At 41.0% G+C, this 20,559-nt stretch overlaps 1 protein-coding gene across 2 annotated transcripts in view; it reads right to left on the minus strand.

Moving 5' to 3' along the window:
- LOC311585259 (disintegrin and metalloproteinase domain-containing protein 32-like) overlaps positions 1 to 20,559 on the minus strand; it is a 64,293-nt gene that overhangs the window by 27,966 nt on the left and 15,768 nt on the right. For both annotated transcript variants that reach the window (XM_084760288.1, XM_084760289.1), the window contains exons 3-12: positions 17,969 to 18,030; positions 16,519 to 16,594; positions 15,384 to 15,460; positions 14,025 to 14,199; positions 10,126 to 10,194; positions 8,890 to 8,961; positions 8,525 to 8,691; positions 7,674 to 7,755; positions 6,891 to 7,027; positions 1,011 to 1,188 (exon numbers count right to left, since the gene is read on the minus strand). In XM_084760288.1, the coding sequence (XP_084616414.1) occupies positions 1,011 to 1,188; positions 6,891 to 7,027; positions 7,674 to 7,755; positions 8,525 to 8,691; positions 8,890 to 8,961; positions 10,126 to 10,194; positions 14,025 to 14,199; positions 15,384 to 15,460; positions 16,519 to 16,594; positions 17,969 to 18,030 (1,095 nt within the window). The remainder of the gene's footprint in view (positions 1 to 1,010; positions 1,189 to 6,890; positions 7,028 to 7,673; positions 7,756 to 8,524; positions 8,692 to 8,889; positions 8,962 to 10,125; positions 10,195 to 14,024; positions 14,200 to 15,383; positions 15,461 to 16,518; positions 16,595 to 17,968; positions 18,031 to 20,559) is intronic.

Here is a 20,559-nt window from a genome sequence, read left to right on the forward strand (position 1 = left end):
GGACTCGGCTTTCCGGCAGTGACGGCCTCCCTATGAGAACATGCCTCTCACAAGGGATCCCCTTCATCCCACTCCAGAAGAGAAGAGGAGGAAACACAAGAAAAAACCTGGTGCAGAGCCCTGATTCCTACTTTATGGATGTGAAATGCCCAGGATTCTGTAAAGGCACCACAGTCATTAGCCACTGCTCCACGGTTTTCTTTGGCCTACAGGCAGGAAAGCAAGGCTGACAGAAGGATGCTCCTTCAGGAGGAAGCAGTACTGAAAGGCCCTGATTCCAGATGAGGGGACCACACCACTAAACACATAATGTATGTATGTATGTATGTATGTATGTATGTATGTATGTATGTATGTACTATGTATGTATGTATGGAGAGAGAGAGAGAGAGAGAGAGAGAGAGAGAGAGAGAGAGAGAGAGAGAGAGAGAAGAACGGGGACTTGTTCTGCAAAATACTAGCAATCTTTTTTAATGGGCTATACAAAGCAGAGACCCATGCCTATGTATGCGAAAAGCTCTGCTATGCCTACACTGTGACTAAGGTAGTTTGCACCATCACTACAGGCACTGAACTACCTGGAAGTGCTGTACTCCAGACTGTTTGCATTCACTGTATTTTTTCAGGACTTTCCTCCCATACACATGATCAAAATCACCCACAGGATGTATCAGTCCACAGGATACGACAGGTTCCCTCATCATCCTAACTCCATGGGGAAGCTATGTCCTAATAGCCACGGTTTGGACTGATGACAGATTAGGAGGCGCTGTATTTCCCTTGAAAGCTAACCTCACTTCTGCTTGCCAGCTGATTGGTTTTGTAGCACATTCAAACTCCTCGGGTAGTAAAACCTGAACAGTATTTTCTTACGTGCACTTAAAGCGTGATTCACACACAGCTGTGCTCCACAGGGCACTCAATGTACTCTATAAATGTTAACATTTCTGAAGAAGAAGAAAAGCTAAAACAATGACTCTGTTATAAATTCCCCTGGATAAGACACTTACCTCTTCAGAGCCACAGTCACAAGTCTCATCTCCCTCCACTACACCGTTTCCACAGACTGGTCTTGGACTCCTTTGCATTTGTGGCTTATTCTGAAGACACTTGGCACCAATGGTCGATTTAAAATGTTCAAAGTCACTCAAGCTGCAATTGCTAAATGTCTTCATACCCGTATGCTGCCTAAAAATGAATTCATATACTGTCATTAGCATTATACATCTCAAAGCATAACTCCATATTATATGTTAGCTTTCTGACACTGTTTAATATGTGATAGCAAATACTCCTGATAAGTGCTCATATAATCATTCTTGAGGAGGTCATGTGATGTTTATTCACCATAATACTTTTGGTTACTTAAAAAAAATTAAGTACAACACTGGGTGTTGTAGTACATGCCTTTAATCCCAGCACTCAGGAGGCAGAGGCAGGTGGATCACTGTCAGTTCAAGGCCAGCCTAGTCTACAGAGTGAGTCCAGGACAGCCAAGGCTACACAGAGAAACCCTGTCTTGAAAAAAAAAAACCAAACTAGTTCTTTGTGCCTGCACATCTTCAAGTCCAGGGCTCAGAAGAAACCAGAAGCAGGTAGCTCAACTATCCACAAAGGAGAGGGGAAGAACTTGGCTCCCCTCCACCTGAGAACACAGAGCGCCCACATTCCCTTCTGTGTGACCAGTCTGATTGGGGCACAATCCTTCCCCAGCTGATTTCCCCGGAGATCAGAGGAGCTGAGGGAGGGAAAACGCCATGAAGGGAGCTCAAAAGGACACATTCATCCTGACAAAATGATGCAGAAGTTTCAACATCACACTCTCATTTCTAGATGTCTTGCAATCAAAATGCAAAAAAAGAAAAAAAACAAACAAAAAACCCCACAATAACAACAACAAACCAACAACTTCAGAATTAAATTATAGCACAAAGTAGATTTAATGATAAAGAATATTCCACCCAACATATGGGGAATAAATGTTCCTCCCAGTAAAACATGAAAAGTTTCCTCAAATTGATCACATTATAGGCCACAATGCAAGCCTTAACAAATTCAAAAAAGTTGAAATAATTTCCTGTATCTTATTAGGCCAGATAGACACCAACAGTAAGTCTAACCTCAGAAACTGCACAAACACTTGGAAACTGGATAATACACTTGCTGAGTGAGTAGTATAACAATAAACAAATCAGGGAAGAAATCGTTAAATTTCTGAAGTCACATGAAAATGAGAGCACAACCCATCAGGACTAAAAAGACTGCCGATGCTATAAGTATTTACACTAAAAACAATAATAGTAAGAGATATCAGTGTCTCAGAAGTGTCTCAAGAGATCCCCAGTGTCTCAATGAAAAACACCAAGCCAAACTCAAATGTAGAAGGCAGCATGAAGTAATAGAGATTAGGGAAGAAATTAAACAAATAGAAACTACAATAATATCAATTTTTTTAAAGTAATGAAACAGCTGGTTCTTTAAAATTATATAATAAAGTATTAGCAAGATTGATAAGCCTTTATCCAAGCTAACCAAATAAAAAAGAAGAATCAAGTTAATAAATTTAGAGACGACAAGAGAATTGTGGAAACAGACTCCAATAAAACCAAGAGGTTATTACAGAAAATTTAGAAAAAAACAGAAAATTTCTAAATCCAAATGATCAACCTAAATTAAAGTCAAAAGATATAATGATTTATATTAACCTGTAACCAACAGTAAGGGTAATTAAGTCTTCCCAAAAACAAAACCCCAGGACCAGAAATATTTCCTGCTGAATTTTCTAATACCAAGATTTTTCAAATGGTTCCACAAAATAGAAAAATAAGAAACGTTTCTGTGCTTGTTCTATGACACTGCCCTCACCCCGGACCAAAGCTGGGTAACCATAAAACAGACAGCGCAAATCTCTCTAATAAACAGAGATGCAAATTTTCCTAACAAAATACTTGCAAACATAATTCAATAACACATTAAGAAGATAGTAGGTCATAATTAAGTTGGTTTTCATCCCAGGAATGCAGGACTGACTCAACATAAAACATTATCAATAAATGTAAAGTACCTTATAAATAGAATTGTGGACAGAAATTAAATGATCATTTCAATAAATGCAAAACATCTTTATAATAAAAGTCCAGAAGAAACTGGAAACAGTTGGACTATATCTCAAGATAAGAAAGACTGTATAAGACAAACCTGTGTCCAACAGTATTCTAACTGGAAAAGTTATTCAGACATTTTCTTGCCAAATCTGGAACAAGTATTCCCCCAGCTTTTCTGCCTTTATTCAATATAATGCATGAAGTCCTCGCCAGAGCAACAAGAAGGAAGAAACGACAGGGTGTGGTAGCACATGTCTGCAATCATAGCACTCAAGTGACAGAAGCAGGTAGACAGATCTGAGTTCAAAGCTAGTTTAGTCTGCATAGTAAGTTCCAGGGCAGCCGGTGCTACATAGTAAGACCCTGCCTCAAAAACAAAAAGATAACGAGGGGGCTAGAAGGATGGCTCAGCAGTTAAGAGAAAGTGAAGACCTGAGGTAGGTTCCCAGAAGCCATATCAGGAAGTTTACAGGTGTGTGAGATCCCAGTTCCATGGAGATCAAATTCCTCTGGCCTTCACAGGTACATGCACGCGTGCATGCACACACACACACACACACACACACACACACACACGCATGCGTGCACACAGACACACATGCACACAGACACATGCACACAGACACACACACATCATTTAAAATATTTTAAAAGAAAAAAGAACCATAAAAAGAAAAGTAGGAAAGGAAAACGACAAATGAAAATGTCAAACTATCTCTCTTTCCAGATGGCAAGATTCTATACTTTGAAAATCCCACAGACCCCATGAGAAAACATTTAGACTGATAAACACTTTCAATAAAATTACAAGATTCAAAAAATCAAGATACAGAAAACAGTGTGTGAATGTGTGAGTGTGTGTGTATGTAAGTGTGAGTGAGTGAGTGTGTGTGTGTGTGTGTGTGTGTGTGTGTGTGTGTGTGTGTGTGTGATTTTAAAAAAACACTTGGGAATAAACCCAATCAAGGTGAAAGAGCTCTCCCATGGAAATAATGCACTGCTATATCCTTAGACCAGGTCCTCAGTCAACGTAGCTCTGAAGGGAAGGGTATCCTGGCAAGCAGGAGCCAATGGATACCACAAAGTCACACCACGCAACAAATCTCACACAAAAGATTTTTTTGTAGAGGGAAAAACTCAGGAGGGTAGTTGCCTCTGCTTGGGTGAGAAACATCAGGGGACCACGTTAAGTAGGATTTCTTAGGAGGCGGAGCTGTCCATGGTGAGGATTTGATTCCTGAGCTTCAGAAGCTCAGGGATTGGAGGAATTTCCTGTTCAGGGATTGGTGAGGTTTTGTGGGAAGCTCAGGGATTGGTGGCTCTTTTTTCGCCCCCTTTGCCCTGCAGCGGACTCCTGGGTTAGACTGGGAAGACCTTCCCAGCCGCGGGTGGCTTTGGTTGAGGCACCATCACTAAGGAGCTGCTCGGGGAGGCTGGAGAGGAGATTGCACCACCACAGGCAGCTCCTATGTTGGCATCTCACAGCAGCAGAATGAGGAGATGTTGCTGTCTTAGGTGCTGTCATTTTGGCAGATGCCACCATTTGACAGCTCCTGTGGAGGTTGTACAAGCTGAGGCAGGAAGGAGGGGCCGCCACTTTCACAGCTCTTGCTGCGCTGCTCAGAGACCACAGTGCTCACTTCCCCCACTTCTAGGTTCGTGTTTATGAGTTCTCTCTCTCTCTCTCTCTCTCTCTCTCTCTCTCTCTCTCTCTCTCTCTCTCTCTCTCTCCCTCTCCCTCTCCCTCTCCCTCTCTCTCTCCCCTCCCTCCCTCTCTCCTCCTCCTTTTTCCTGCTACTCTTCTCCTCTTCCTCTCTCTTTCTCTGTCTCCCTGCCTCTCTCCCACCCCACCCTACCCCTCTTTCTTTCTCTCACATACGCACCCCTTTGAAATGGGTTCTTTCTATATAGCACTCACTGGCCTGGGACTCAGGGGGTTCTTCTTGCCTCTGTCTTCCAAATGCTGGGATCGTAGGCATCAGCCACTACACATGCTGCACACATTATCTTTAAAGTAAAATGTCTCCATTTTAAATAAGTTAAATAATCAAAATGGCATTTTGGAAGAATCATTGGAGCATCTTATTTTATATGCTTTATAAAATATTTACATATAAAATAAAATGTGGAGTTCATGAAAACAAGTAAGTGTAATAAAAGAATGTAGTAACTTTATCGTATGCAATGCTGACTCTGGGAAACTTCACAAAACTTTTGTCTGAAACTCCTGATTGATAATAGTTGGCTACTGTACAATGAATAACTAACTCTCATAATTTTTTATTTCACTTATTTCCTCTCTATATGGAAATTTTTATACATATATATGAATATGTAATACATATTCTTTTTGGTAATACATATTCTTTTTAGACATAATTTGTAATATAAATATGTGTCTATAAGGATGAATGTTTGAGTTTGCTCTGTTTTTAGAAACTAGTAATTCTGAATACTTAAGTTATATGAGGGGATGAATAGGAAACTGGTATTTTTTCCAAAAATCAATACCTCAATGAGCTCTTTTTTTTTACTTTTAATTGCTTCTTCAGTAATGAGCAGATTACTTGTCTTGGTACATTTCCACAAACAGAGTCTGCTGAACACCAATGGCAAATTAATAGAGGCGTTGTCTGATAAACATATTAAGAGGATTGGCAAATTTCAAAATTATTAAAAGCTAGTCTCATACACCTGCAGGGTTTTGCCATTTGCTCTTTTTAATTCTTATTTTGCACTCTGGAGTAAGAGAATATCCGTTTGCTGGGTGTGGTGGTACACGCCTTTAATCCCAGCACTTGGGAGGCAGAGGCAGGCGGATTGCTTTGAGTTCGAGGCCAGTCTGGTCTACAAAGCTACTCCAGGGCAGCCAAGGGTACATAGAGAGACCCTGTCTGGAAAAGAGAGAGAGAGGAGAGAGAGAGAGGGGGGGGGGGAGAGAATATCCATTTAAATATAAGTAAATTAAAGCCCAGAAAGGTCAGTCTATTTTTCCAAAGTAGCAAGTGTCATTTATTTGATTTGGGTCTCCAACTGACACTCCTTGTTTGGTTGGTAGTTTGTTTGTTTTTTCACATCAAACTAATCTAAATATAAATACAAAAGCTCTGCCTTAAAAACAAAAAAAAGATGACTATGTGTTATGGTCTTCAAATACATCTTAAAGGATTCTTACTGGGGGATTTCACAACATACGTATCTAAGGAACATTCCTTGACCTATAAATTGCACATCGAACTTATCTGCCCCGACTAGAAATTTTAATAGTATTCCTCACATGCTACTATGCTTCTATTTAAGTTGTAGACACATACATTGTCAGAAGTGTGGTCTCCTTATACCTCATCTGTATAAGTAAACACTACATTTAACACAAAATAATCTGTGGAGGAATGCTGAGTAAATATATCAACTGTCAATAAAGCGCTGTTTAGCCAATCAGCTGGGCAGAAGGACAGGAAGTGGAAGGCAGGACTTCCTGGGAGGGGAAGAAAAGTTTGTCCGTTGAGGGAGGACTGGAAAGCATTGAGGGGGACGAGGGGAGAAATTGCCTAGCACCATCATAGTGGCAAGTGCTTGGGGTATAAGTATGTTGTGAGGTTTTGAGTAGTTTGTTTATTTTATGGGTAGAATTGTTTTAGTTAGATTCTGCCCAGCACGTAGTGCTGACAGTTTAAAAGTACACTTCAGATTCTGTCGTTATTTAGCCCTTCTTAGGCCGAACTAATACAAATTTATTGTAACAATAACCATAATCAACAAGTGGATGTTTTTTTTTAAACTTACATAGCTCTTGGATTCATGACGCAGATGGATTCTGAGCAGTGGCACTTCGCTGGGTCGTCGTATGATATTCCCAGGCTGAGCCCCAGCATCTGGGTGACGATGACTGAAAAAGTCTCCAAAGTCATGTTCTTGGGATACTAAAGTGACAAAGAGGTTCCAAAAGAGAAGACACCATTGAGTGATAACAGTACTTTCCAAAGCTGGAACATTTTCAGTTTGCATCAAACCCTTCATAACAACAAACGTGACTCTTCGAATGGGTGGGGACTGGAGGTTCCTCTTAGGAAAAGTACCAAGATAGAAGCCACCTGTCAATGTCAAGCTCCATTCGTTTCCCACTTTTCATCTCTATTCTCCTCTATTATTTCTATATCTATCCCCATCGTAATTAGAAAGAGATTATAAGTTTTAATATAAATACTTATATATGATATATTATGTATATATATTTATGTATATACATATATATCATATATATACATATACACACACATATACATATATATATATATATATATATATATATATATATATATTCCTCTGCCTTTTTAAGCTTCAGTACTATCATGGATTTCCAAAAGTTAAATGTAAATACTTTGTAAAAAGCCCCACTCTTTGAGTGTCTCGCCACAGTGATTTTTTTTTCCTTTTATGCCCTCTCTTAGCTACTCAGTCGTAGGTTCTTATCTAGACCTGGCCAACAAACGTTGTAATAATTGTAACTCCTCCATTATCTTAGTAACTGCATCCCACATCCTTCTTAAGGACTGGATAAGTCCATACCATTGTGATTCCTGCAGAGTACTGGGCAGTGCACATCTTCCCAGGGTACGTTGCTCCCATGTAATTCGGGTACTCGTTGTAACTAAATACATAAGCACACGTTTGTAATTAATCCTAATGGACAGGCTAACTGTAAGAAGTCCTGACAATGTAAGGCTCTAATTCAGAAAATTTCTACTCTGAAGTAAGTCTAGGCTTAGAGGCTAAATACTTCCCAAATTGTTTGAAATTTGCAAGATTCTCACAAAAACTGGGCAAAGGGATCTTGATCTACAGAATACACAAAGCACCTATGTTTCTTCTGTTGGCCATGCTGCTCTCACCTTAGACCCAGCTGACCCAAACTACCACCAAGTGGCAACAACAAAGCTTGCTGCATAGATTAAAATGTGTTGCTAGCAATTCTAATCTGAATGCAACTATAAATGCATAGCTACCATGTATCATCTTTAAACTAACATTTTCAAATAATGCAGAAAATCTATCCATGGAAGTCCTTATAAACAGCCTTTGCCAGCTGTGTCAGCACATAAACTTTACCAAATGAATCCTGGACCTACCTTTTTTAGCATCTGAGAGCCAGACTCTGCCACGATACAAAGCAGGCTCTCAATCTGTTACTGACCCTAAAAGCCCCCAAATGGAGGAAGCTCTGTAAATTTTAGTCTATCGTTTTACAAAAGATGAACAGGCTCACAAGCAAGTGTTGTTCATCTATTTTCATCGCCTGGCAGTTGGAAAGCACGAGGCTTGAATAAAACACATGAGCAATCAGAAGAGAGGAGCAGCTCCCTGGAGTCAGCTGGCTCACACATCCTTTGCTCTCTTCATAAAGTATCAAGCATTCTTACATGAATAAGTACGCAACATCATGAGGTCTTAGGGTAAGGTACGATTGCTTCCATTCCAAGAATCTACGCAGTAATTCGTCTGCTTCGCCAACTGTAGAGATCTTGTTTTTATCTGACCACAGCTCCAACGAGGACAGCACAATTGTCACATTGAGCTGGGTAAACACCTAGGAAACAAAAGAAATGAAGATACACAAAGTCAGTCTCGTATTTTATAATGCCCTGCCCCAGAAAATATTTTGACATTTTTACAAATTCGCTCTGTTTATATGAATGACTTAAGTATTCAGAAATGCCACATCAAGCTAGTGCAAATGATAATTTCAAAAATTACAATTTCTGGTATTAAAAAGAAAATTACTTACTGAATTCATAAGGCTGATAATTTCAATGATTTTATTTGTTACAATCATGCTGTCAAAGCCCAAGTAATCATACTAAAAGACATAAATAATTTTATAGTTAAAATACTGTTTTGCACCATGTTTTTGATATTTATATCTACTATCTGAAGTTTGAGGATGATGTAGAATTCAGTGTTTCAAATGAGATACCCAATTCCCAAAGTGAGACTATTACAGAGCACTTATACACAAATGCACATGCACGTTCACATATATAACACATACACACATGTACACATACTCACTCACTAGCAGACACATATGGAAGTGTTGAAATATGGATTGACCCAGGATAACATCTTGTATGCCCCATCATTTTAAATGGCTCCTCTGGTCCTTCCCAGAAGTCTAACAAATCAAGTATCGGCCTATTCCTCAACTCTTCTTACTTCTGACTTCAATTCTGGATTCCTGGCGAGCCCCACAATGCTGAGAATGGAGCTGCTCGTGTGTTATTTGTGTTCTCTGTGATATTCCACAAGGGTGATAATCAAATATGTACCACCAAACAGAAACCTGGAAAATGCCCTCGTCCTTTAAAGCCATATAAATTGGCTGTTTATGGAAGTTAAGGATCTGGAGATGTCTTCCTGTCAGGAAACAAGGGTGTGGGAAAGATACAGCACCACCCGCCTGTGCTGTACAGCATGAGCAGGTCAGCTGGCCACTGCTGCCAGCAAAGTGTTGTAAGACTAAACACACTCCGGATTTCCTAGCTCATCTTCTTGCTCTACAGACTTGCCTGGCTTGTCTCCTATGGCGTCTCGCCAACAATTTGGTTTTCAGTTCGCACATCGTTATACCGTGCTGTCTCCAATGGGAAGTGAAAAAAACTGGGATATTTTAGTCGCCTCTAGCCACTGGCATCACACATTCACAGAAAATATTTAAAGAGGACTCACGCCAAAGTGCACCAACATTTTGAAACTCTTAAAATATTTTTTAAAATTTATCTAATTTTTCTATGTGCATAAGTATTTTTGCCTGAATGTGTATTTGTGCCCAGCATGCATGCCTTGTGCCCTCAGAGGTCAGAAGGCGGCACTGGGTCCTCTGGGATTAGAGTTTCGGATGGTTGTGAGTCATCGTGTGTGTGCAAGCCTGAGTCCCTCTGGAAGAGAAACAATTTACTCTTCACTGCGGACCCAACTCTCCAGTCCCACACCAAATACATACAAGAAAAACCAAAGTACATACCAACGTTTTGTCTACCACAACAGTCATCTCGAGATAAAGGGGAAATGAGCTTCTTAAAGATGATTCTGGCTAGAAGGGAACAAAAGCACGCAGAAGTTTACATTTTCATGGTGCGTTTACTTGGAGCTCTGTGTTGAGCTGCCAGGGGAACACTCATGGCCAAGTGCTGGTGGGGTTGCGCAGCTGGGAACACGAATGTCTGGTGCCTGAGTGTTAGAGCATGGAGTCCGGTAACGAGAACACGGATCGTGCAGCCTCCCAGTCGATCAGCAGCATGCAACTTGCAAACGCCTCATACGCTAAAATCGGAACGAAGCACCGTGCACTTTTAAGCATCCATTTGATCTGAATGCCAGGTGTGGATTACACTTTAGAGACAGTAGAGATGTTGAAGACTAAGAAACTACGGTTGTGTTTCATCCCTGCCTGGAACCACATGCTTTGCAATACGACTTGAAACACCTTTCAAGAGGCGAGTCTGCTTCCCCTGGCTCTTCATCAAAGCTGTTGGTCAATAACTGCAAAGAAAATGCAGCAGTACCAGTTCAGTCTCGGCCTCCTCTGACTGCCATGTGTGCTCTCCGGGCACATCCTGCCATCCCACCATACAGTAAGAAACACAGGGAGATGCTCTTAGGGGATGGAACGGGGCATTCATTGCTTAAGTGGAAGACAGAAAATAAGAAGAGCTAGCAACTGTTCGGTGAAATTTCACCATGGAAACCCAGCTCGCTGGCATCCATGGGGTTGGCGCTCCATTTTCTCTGTGTCACTTATTGATACCAGAGATGGCAACTGCCAAATTGTTCTCAAAGGATTATGGGTACGTGCTTGAGCTGTCTACTGCCTTCCTAAAGGGTTTGCACACAGAACATTCCAGTTTCTCCTCCTTGAAACTTTCACAGAGTAGACTTGTAGAAGACATTTGTAAACATATTTCAAGGCAAATACATTAGCTGCTGTCTAGAACAAGGCATGAAAAGGAAGGCTGTGAAACAACACGGTAAAGAAGCTGAAAGGGATAGCATAAGGTGGTAGACGAAGAAAGGTTTTGAAAAGCTCAGGTATCCACACTGGGCAAACCCTAGAAGGTCACACACATGCCCAAGACTAGACACAAGCTGTGAAAGACCTTGAAATGTTACTAAGATTTTTTTTTTGCCCTGGAAAACTGTGGGGCTCTGTGCAAACAAGAGTGAAGCCCAAGGCGCCATCACAAATAACCAAAATAAGCATTATGAATACACCCAAACTCAGTAAGTCTCAAGAAACCACAGGAGCTCCAGCCTTTTCCTTCCCTTTTCAACTGGCCATATCACAGCCTTTTTTCATGCAGGGACTCTCCAGCTGCCCAGTGTGGTCCCTAAGTTAATGTAAGCTACTTGCATGCATGTTCCTAGCCTCCTGCAATTCAGGTCACCCCAAAGTCCTGGGGTTGCACACCAAGGAGCATCATATCCTTCCAGCTCCACTCCGCAACCCCTCTCTTTAAATACACACACAAGCACATACACATACATGCACACATGCACACGCACATGCACACACACAGAGAATCACAGTAATTATTACATTTATTTCAACAAGAATTCTAAATATTAATGGTCTATGTTCCCCCAATAAAAAGACACAGATTGGATTAAAAAAATGGGATCCATCTTTTTGCTTCTTCCAAGAAATGCCTCCTGATCAATGACAGACATCACCTTAAGATAAAAAGGACGGAAAAGATATTTCATGTAAATGGAACAAAGAAACACATAGATGTAATTATTCTAATAGCTGGTGAACCAAAACCAGTCAGAAGAGGCAAGGAGGGACACTTCACACATGGGATAAATCTATCACATGCCTTTATCCCAAGGCCAAGGACAGAAAGACTGCAAGAGCCAGATTTGGTGGGTGACTATGAGGAAACAGTTTTTTGGGGGGGCACAACAGAACAGTTGCACATACAGACTCAGCAGTTACACAAGACTTGGGTTAGCACAAGCCAGACAAAATTCCAAGGTGGAGGGGAAGGGTAAATACAAAAGCCTACCCCTAGCTGAGAGCTGGTTGCTGGGATAGCACGGCAATGCAGGATTCTGAAGATGTCTTTCATAGTTAAAAAGACTAGAATGTTTGCTGGGCCTCACAGCCAGAGTTCATAACGTACCATGAGGTCACTTAAGACTGCTGTCCCACTGTATACTCAGCCTGTCTGTTTAACCTGTCTTTAAGACAACAATGTAGGAAACACCCTTATTTGCCTGGTAGGTGCATATGGAACCAGCTTGTATAGCCTAAGGTAATGCAGAGCTGCAATGTTAAGTTAGGCACTCTCTATGCCCCTGACCCAGGTAGTGCATGTGTGGCATTTGCCGAAAGCAGCAAATAGAGAGGTTGAAAGTTAACATCCTAAAATCTACCATAAAGGTGGGTGCTATGTAGGGTCACAATTACCAACTGGTATGCTTCAAATAATTCTGGCAATGTGCAATGACTTTGCTGTGTAAATCTCCTATCTGCCTTAGCAGCCAGATTTGCAGTCTCCTGCCTCTGTTTAAACTGTTTTAAGTATAACTTGGGGCCCAGGGCCTGAAAGAGACTTAAGGATGGCAGCGTATGCAAAATGCATAAGCCTAAGATGTATATAAGCTAACAAAATCTTTGTATATGTATATATTATAACTATGTGTTACATATTTATTAATTAATTAATTATGTGTGTATGTATGTATATATGTAAACATACTTGGTTGAGCATAAGCAACAGTTGGCCAGGCATTTCAGTAAAGAGATTTCCCTCATTTCTAAGTGTGTGGAGTGATTTCTCGCTGGAAAAGCATATTATTTCTATAACAGGTGTATGTCCATGTCTGTGGCTATACATATACATATGAACACATGAAAGTCAAAGGAAGACATCAATTATTTTCCACCTTATTATTTAAATGTCCCTAGAAGAACTGTCTGGCATGACTCTGCCCAGGTAGATTTTTCAGGGCACACCTTGTGCTCTTGAGCAAACAGTTATTTACGTCAGCATGAGCTGGTCCAATCCCACCTCTCCTTCCGACCTACATCTAGGAAGAATAACCATGTCCTTGTCCAAAGTGCGGCCTGGACAGTCTGCCTGGGCATTTCAGTTATATACATATTTAACTATGCTAATGTTGATCCAAAACCTGCTCTTTTATCTCAAAGGGAGTAAGAGTTAGTTTCTTTTGGAGCCATTTTGAGTGACCACGGCCCAGGAACACAGATTTAGATTACCCCAAGTTTCATGTTTCAATGTGGAATCAGTTTAATGAAGTTTTTTATACTTTCAGAGAAGAAAATTCTTAAATCAAGGTAACTTTAAACTATACTGTGGGGTCCATTAGAAAGGTGAGTACAGGATGATGATGGGAGAAGCTTCTCTGCAGGCCCAAGATGCTCTCCGATGTGTTTAGCCTCAGGGTTGATGGAAGCTAGTGGTCTGGCAAGCTACAGATTCCAAACACTTTCTGTCTATTTGGTCACAAGATGGTAGTTCTAATACAGAGGCAGGCAAAGAACAGCTGTTCCCAGGCTAGACCTAAGATAAAGCAACCGGGCTTTGGACCTGCAACTCTCCAATCTCTGGACAGTACTGAAATTCTTCTCGTCAGACAATCAGTCTCTGCAGACATTGCTTCTTTTCAGATACTTTTGTGCATGATAATAAAAATAAAAACAAACAAAGAAAACCCCCCAAACTAAAACAAACTGAACAATACAAGGTAAGTGATAGGATGTGGCTCAGGGGAAAACTGTATACACACATACATATGCATGCGTGCATGAGTGTGTGTGTGTGTGCATGCGCACGTGTGTGGTTTACTTTTTAATTGGAACAAGCAAGTGCTTTGAAGGTAAAATAATACAAAACTCACTTTTTTGTTGACAAAAATGTCATAGTTCTTTGGCATCTCTAAGTTTCTTCTATTTTTGTCAAAAATTGTTAATTCATTCTCTCTGTTCCCTAATTTATAAACAATATGCTGGAGTGTACTCGAAGCTTCCAGGGGCTCGATTCCATAAGACACATTTTCAAACTGCAGGATTCCTCTGCAAAATTAAGAGTAAAACTGTTAAGTGCTTTTTATAAAAATCTTTCTTATGAAATTCTGAGAGCATCCAATAAAAACAATCAAAGTCCATCATTCTGAATCAAAACCTGTCTTAAGAGATGACTTTTAAGAGAAAAATAATTTCTCTAACACAAAAAATCCTATTTTCCATTTCTTTGTTGTTATTGTTGTTGTTGTTGTTGTTAATTACTAATAGAAGAAGTTGTTAATGACTAACAGAAACTAGTTCTAACTTCCTAGGCTCACAGTGTGACAGTAATCAACTAATTTCCATCTGCTTCAGTCAGGGACAGCTTAACAGTACACAGCCAACTGAGATGTTAATACATTTCTCTCTAGTTTGCAGAACTTTGAAAAGCTGGTCACATAGCTTTTATAATTTAAAAAAAAAGTACATCAGCAATCATACTAATGAAAATGAAACATAGCAGTGTTTGCAAACTGATACTTATTCATTTTGGTTGGACATATAGTTTGAACAAAGCAGCAAAAGCAGGATTCTGACGAGGCAATCAGTTTGCAGACCCCTGCTTCCCTGAATTGAGGTAGCCCAGTACGTCACTTCTGCATGAGAAACTGGCTTCAGGTTTGAATTTCAGGGCTCCACACAAGAAGCTCCGAAAATATACACTAAAAACGGAGAAAGACTGAAACCTCTCCAAAACGGAAAAGAAGAAACCAAATAATTCAAAAGTTAAAGAAAGTACTGTTATTATTGCAAAAAAAAAGAGTATTTAATTAATAATTACAAAGATATGACATGCCTCCTTGCTGTAAAGATAAATTTCATGAGAAAAAGCAAGATTCGTTTATTTTACTTTTATGTCCAAACACTAAGATACATGGTAGGTAATTATAAAAATTCTATCTGTTGAAAAAATAAGAATAAGGCATTTTAAACTTTGCTCTAGCAACCCAGGACATTCTATTGACTTTTCTGTTGTTAAAAAAAAAAAAAGTAAGCTGAGAGCAAGGATATGAGGGAGTCTAAACCCTCCAGAAGTTAGATTATCTCAGGTCTGCAAAGGGAGAGAAACGCCAGACCACTGAGACCCTGTCCGGTGAGTCGGTGAGAGATCTGCCCCAGCTGCGCAGGAGCAGAAGCCTAATGCCTTCACTGTGGCCAAATATCACGGCCAGAGGGGGGAGAAAACCAGTAACCTCAGTCCGGAGCACGTGCTGAGGGTGGCAACGGAGTTCGGGTAGCCTTTGATGTGTCCTTCATAGTAGCACTGATCCTGGGGATAAGGAAGAGGGAAGCGGTTAGCGAGGAACTCGCGAGACTTTCAAGTTACTTCCTGCTTTGAAAGTAGACAGACCTGGCTGGATACTGCTCACCAGCCCATGATCGGCAACGGCATGCATAAAGCGATACTCAGAAACTCTCCTGGGAGCCCTGAAATTTAATCACACTGCGCTGCCTGGAGAAGCGCGTTACTGTGCAAGGCTCTGGAAGCTTGAAGGGCCAGGAGTGGAAAGTATTTCACCTTCAAGGACAGAAGCAGGTGGGTGGGAGCTGGAGAGATGGCTCAGCGGTTAAGAGCACTGACTGCTTCTCTGGAGGTCATGAGTTCAATTCCCAGCAACCACATGGTGGCTCACGACCATCTGTAATGTGATCAGATGCCCTCTTCTGGCATGCAGGTGTACATGCAGGCAGATCACTGTATACATAATAACAAATAAATATTAGAAGAAGAAGAAGAAGAAGAAGAAGAAGAAGAAGAAGAAGAAGCAGTGGGGGACAAGAAGAGCTCCACACACATTCAGTAGACAACACACTTCCAGAAAAAAAAAAGAAAAGAAAAGAAAGAAAGCCCAAAGTGAAACAATAGTAAAACAACAAAAACAAGAAAACACACAACCATATTAAAGTATCTTAACACTTTGCTTTACTCGGTAATAAAGGAAGCCTTCAAACTCCTCAGGGTGGATCAGCAAGGTCAGCGGAGAGGCAGAGAACACAGGTAGAAGGCACGGTAGGGCTGACGTATGTGTGCAGTGGAGACAGGGGGTGCGAAAGGTTTTGATCTGTGCTTCTTTGCACTCATGGTTTTAGCAAGCTTACTTTACTTTCACTCATCTTCCTCTTCCCAGGAAGGCTGGCTGCCACAGTAGCCTACAGTACCCGGGAAAGGCCCTCAGTCCACCAATTTAACTCCACCGAGAAGTGTGCACTGACTGAGAACTACCTTAAGCGCACCCCTATGGGTCCCAAGAGTCTTGTGCATAGGGACACCATTCACTCGGCTCTTTTAAAGTTTTCTGAAATTTTATAAAATAACTTAGATCTTACCGGGATGTCTGAAGAATGAGACCTCATAGATCCTTGATTATACAAATAAACCATAAAATGATCTGCTAAAAAATATCTAAGTACAGAAAAGAGAGAATTCTGAGTTACTCTTTTACAAACAACAGAGCAGCCATCGGTAAACTGCCCCCCTCCCCAAGTTTCTGTAAATAAAACTTTATTGGAACACAACCATGCCCATTAACCTGAGTGTGCTCTGGGGACATTCTAGCTACAACAGTAAAGACAAGTAGTTTGGGCAGAAACTAGGGGCCTTAGAAACTAGGTTAACTGTCCAGAGCTTTAGAAAAAAGGCCAACTTTTGACATAATGGTAGCATTTCCTTTGACATGCATTATACTTTATGCAAAATAATACACATTTCCTTAAAATAATTTCCCCAACTTAATGTGTTCCTTTTATTTTTCAAAAAGACTTACTCTCTTATGTGTATGCATTCCCTTAATGGATTTATGCACCAGTGTGTACATATTTATATAGTATATGACATATTATATTAATATATTTATATTTTATTTATAATTATATATTATATTTTACAATTATATGTTGTATTTATAAGTATATATAATATAAATCTGTAAAATTTATGATAGTACAGTATATATTTAATATATATCATATAATTTATTATATGATATATTATATCCCATACATATTATAACCTATGGTATATATAATTATAGTATGTAATTAAAATACAAAATATAAAATAAGATACATCATAACATATACAATACATTATATAGTCTGTATATTAATACAGAATCTATTATATATAAATATGGATGGTTTTGATAATGTACTTGAAGAAAAGTCCTATTATCCTTAGCGTATGCACTAAAACTCAAGCCTGAGCTCAACACTCTTGTGGTGCCACACTCCCCACACAGTACGTTGTTTCAGTTTTACTTTTCACCCTCCCTCCGGCTTAAGTCAGTCTGCTGCTTTCGGGTTCTCCACTGAACCTGGTCTCACACAGGCTGAGAGCGGCACCCTCACACACACCCTAGCTGTCAGTCAGGCCTGAATGGCAGGCTGCGCTTAGGGACGAGCACCTGCAAGGCTTCAACCCTGGTGGCTCGCTGGACACCGTCTTTCCCTCCCACTGTTTGTGAGCTCACCCTTCCTCCAGCTTTCCTCCTGCCTCTCTGCATATGCACACATCCCTGCCTCTCAATACTGCCCATCCTCTCTGCCTGTTTCTATGGCATCCAGTTACGTTGTCTTTCTTCTCACACTGAGTATTCAGTCCAGCCCCTACTGGGCATATTTTGGTTGTGTCAGTGATGGTAGAAGCAGTAGGCAACTGGCAGTTCTAATTAGAGCTACATATACTATTGCTCTTATAGCCCACTGCTCTTACAGGTAAACAATTCCAAAGAAATAAAATGAAATACCAAGCTAAAGAATTTTTTTTAAAAAAAATCACCTTTTCTGGAGGTGCACAGTGTACCGCTTCTTGTTTATTGGAATAACATAGGATATCTGTTCCTGGAGAGGGCAGAAAAACTGAGAGTGAGGACAGATTTCAAGGCGAACCAAAGAGCAACTCGCAATCAACCAACCCCACACACCAAGCCTGTTTCAAACAACTGGTAAAAATCATCATAGGCTGCCTGTGTTGAAAATCCACAACAAAATAGTTCAAATGTTTAACTTTTCATATAACCCGTTCATTGCCACACAGACAAGCCACTTGTGATGTACACAGGATTAGAACTCCCCGTGTCACTAAATCCTAACCGCCTATGAAAGAAATGCCCATGCTGTCCGCAGTCTCTTCCTAGCTGCACAGAAGCAGGAAGCACCCCATCTGTTCCCTACATAGTTCGCGGACGAATCCTTTCTCAAAACAGAAACAGAACGGTTGTGGGAATTTGAGTTGCCAGTGACAGTTCTCCACCTGTGCTGCCATGGCACCCCCGAGCATATGCTCCCTTCACCTGCTGAATAAATGGAGAGCTGGAGTGAGGCCGTCTACGGAGGCCACGGGCAATTCGCTGAATGATGATAAATTTATGTTTAAGCTTCTAACAGATGGCAAGTGAAGACATTTAGTGACTAAGGAATTCCACTTCTGGGAAGAGAGCAAGATGGTGGCTGAATAGAACCCTTCAGAGGCCATTTTCCCACAGAAATATCTGCCTTCACTCAGGAGAGCCAAGAAAAGCAAAGCAGGGGCAGAACTGAGTGCCTGGTTTTACCATTGTGAAAAGATGTACCACAGAAGTCAGGAAGGGAAGAGGTGCCCACCTCACAGCGCACCTTTCACACATCCAGACAGCACGCTGTGGAGAGGCCCCCTGGTTGCGGGAGGGAAGAGGGGCTGATTTCAGACCTTCATACTGAAAAGTAGAGGGCCAGTGCTGTGAACCCAGACCTGGGCAGAACCATGGGTTCCCGAGTCCAGGTTAGCATCTACAGATTGACCTTCTAGATGCACCTTAGCGAGAAGCCAGGAACAGCTTTCATCGGGTGTGGAGAACCAAGGTATAAGAAACATGAGAGTCTACCTGCGGGGCCGGCAAAAGCACTGGGCTTCATCTTGGAACCCAGTACCAGACCTGACTGCACAACCCAGCACCAGTGCTTTTGATTTACTCAGTACTCATATCAAACAGACTTTCTTCAAAATGCATTGCATTCTATACAATAAAGCAAGTCTTTAAAAATACAAAATGAAGGGCTGGAGATAATGGCTCACAGTTAAGAGCACTTGTTCCTTAGAGTGCCCAGGTCTGATTCCCCGTATCCACACAGTGTCTCACAAGCATCCATACTCCATTTATAGGGGAACTGATGCCCTAGTCTGACCTCTGTGGGTACCAGGCATGCATCCAGTACATAGACATATGTACAGGCAAACACCTTTACACATAAAATAAATACGTCCAAAATAAATACAAGATGAAATTGAAAGACTTCTTGAAACTTAACAGATCATAATGGAATAAATCAGAAATCAGCAACAGGAGAAAATTCAGGAGCCAGAGAAGCAAATGAAGATTAAGCAATAGAATTTAAAATAATGCATGGGCTATTGAAACAATTAAATGGATTTCAAAATCCTAGAATGAAAATCCAATCTATAAAATCTAAGGCATGCAGCAAAGGTGGCTCTTAGTTACTCTTCTGCTGCTATGAAGGCACCATGATCAAAGCAACTTAGAGAAGAAAGAGTTAAAAGTTATTGGGGCTTACAGTTTCAGAGGGTGAGTCCATGACTACCGTGTTGGGGAGCATGGCAGCAGGCAGGCAAGCAGGCACAGCACTGAGAGCCCACACCCTGAGATGACCAACCACAGGCAGGGAAGTAACTGGCAATGGCGTGGGCTTTTGATACCTCAAAGGGCACCCCCAGTGACACATCTCCTCTCCTCCAACAAGGCCACACCTCCTAATCCTTCCCAAACAGCTCCACCAACTGGAGACCTATAGTATGAAATATTTTATGTACCTGACCCTTTAAATGACATTAAGCCCTTCCGTGTCGGTTGGCTCTTGGACTTCTGGGAATAAGAAAGGGTATAAAAAGCCAGCAGAGGCTGAGAGCTGGGAGAGAGTGTAAGGAGAGAGGATGAGGAGGAGCAAGGAGAAGGACTGGGAAGTAGGCAGGAGTAGGGTCCAGGAGATGGAAGAACGGGGTCAGAGAGGACAGTTGACGCAAGAGGAAAGAAGACTGAGTATGGCTAGAGAGAAGAAGAAAAGAGATTGGGCAGAGTAAAACTAAGAAACAGTTCAAAGCGAAGTGAGCTAGCAGAGTGAGAAGGCAAGACAGTTGGTGGCAGCTGAGCCAGGAGAAGCTGAGCTGAGCCAGAGAAGAGATTAAGAGACAGGTAGGAGAAGAACTCACAAACAATGCAGTTAAAGAAATATTAAAAAGACCAAAAGCTACAGGGACCAAGTATCTAAATATATGTCTGTGATGGTCATGTCATTCAAAACACCACAGTGATTCTTCAAGAAAACAAAAACTTAACATTAACACCTTAACATTCTAGCTTTAAAAAAGACAGGTCT

This window comes from Acomys minous, assembly GCF_964271855.1.
Source record: "Acomys minous genome assembly, chromosome: 15".
Classification (NCBI taxonomy): Eukaryota; Metazoa; Chordata; class Mammalia; order Rodentia; family Muridae; genus Acomys; species Acomys minous.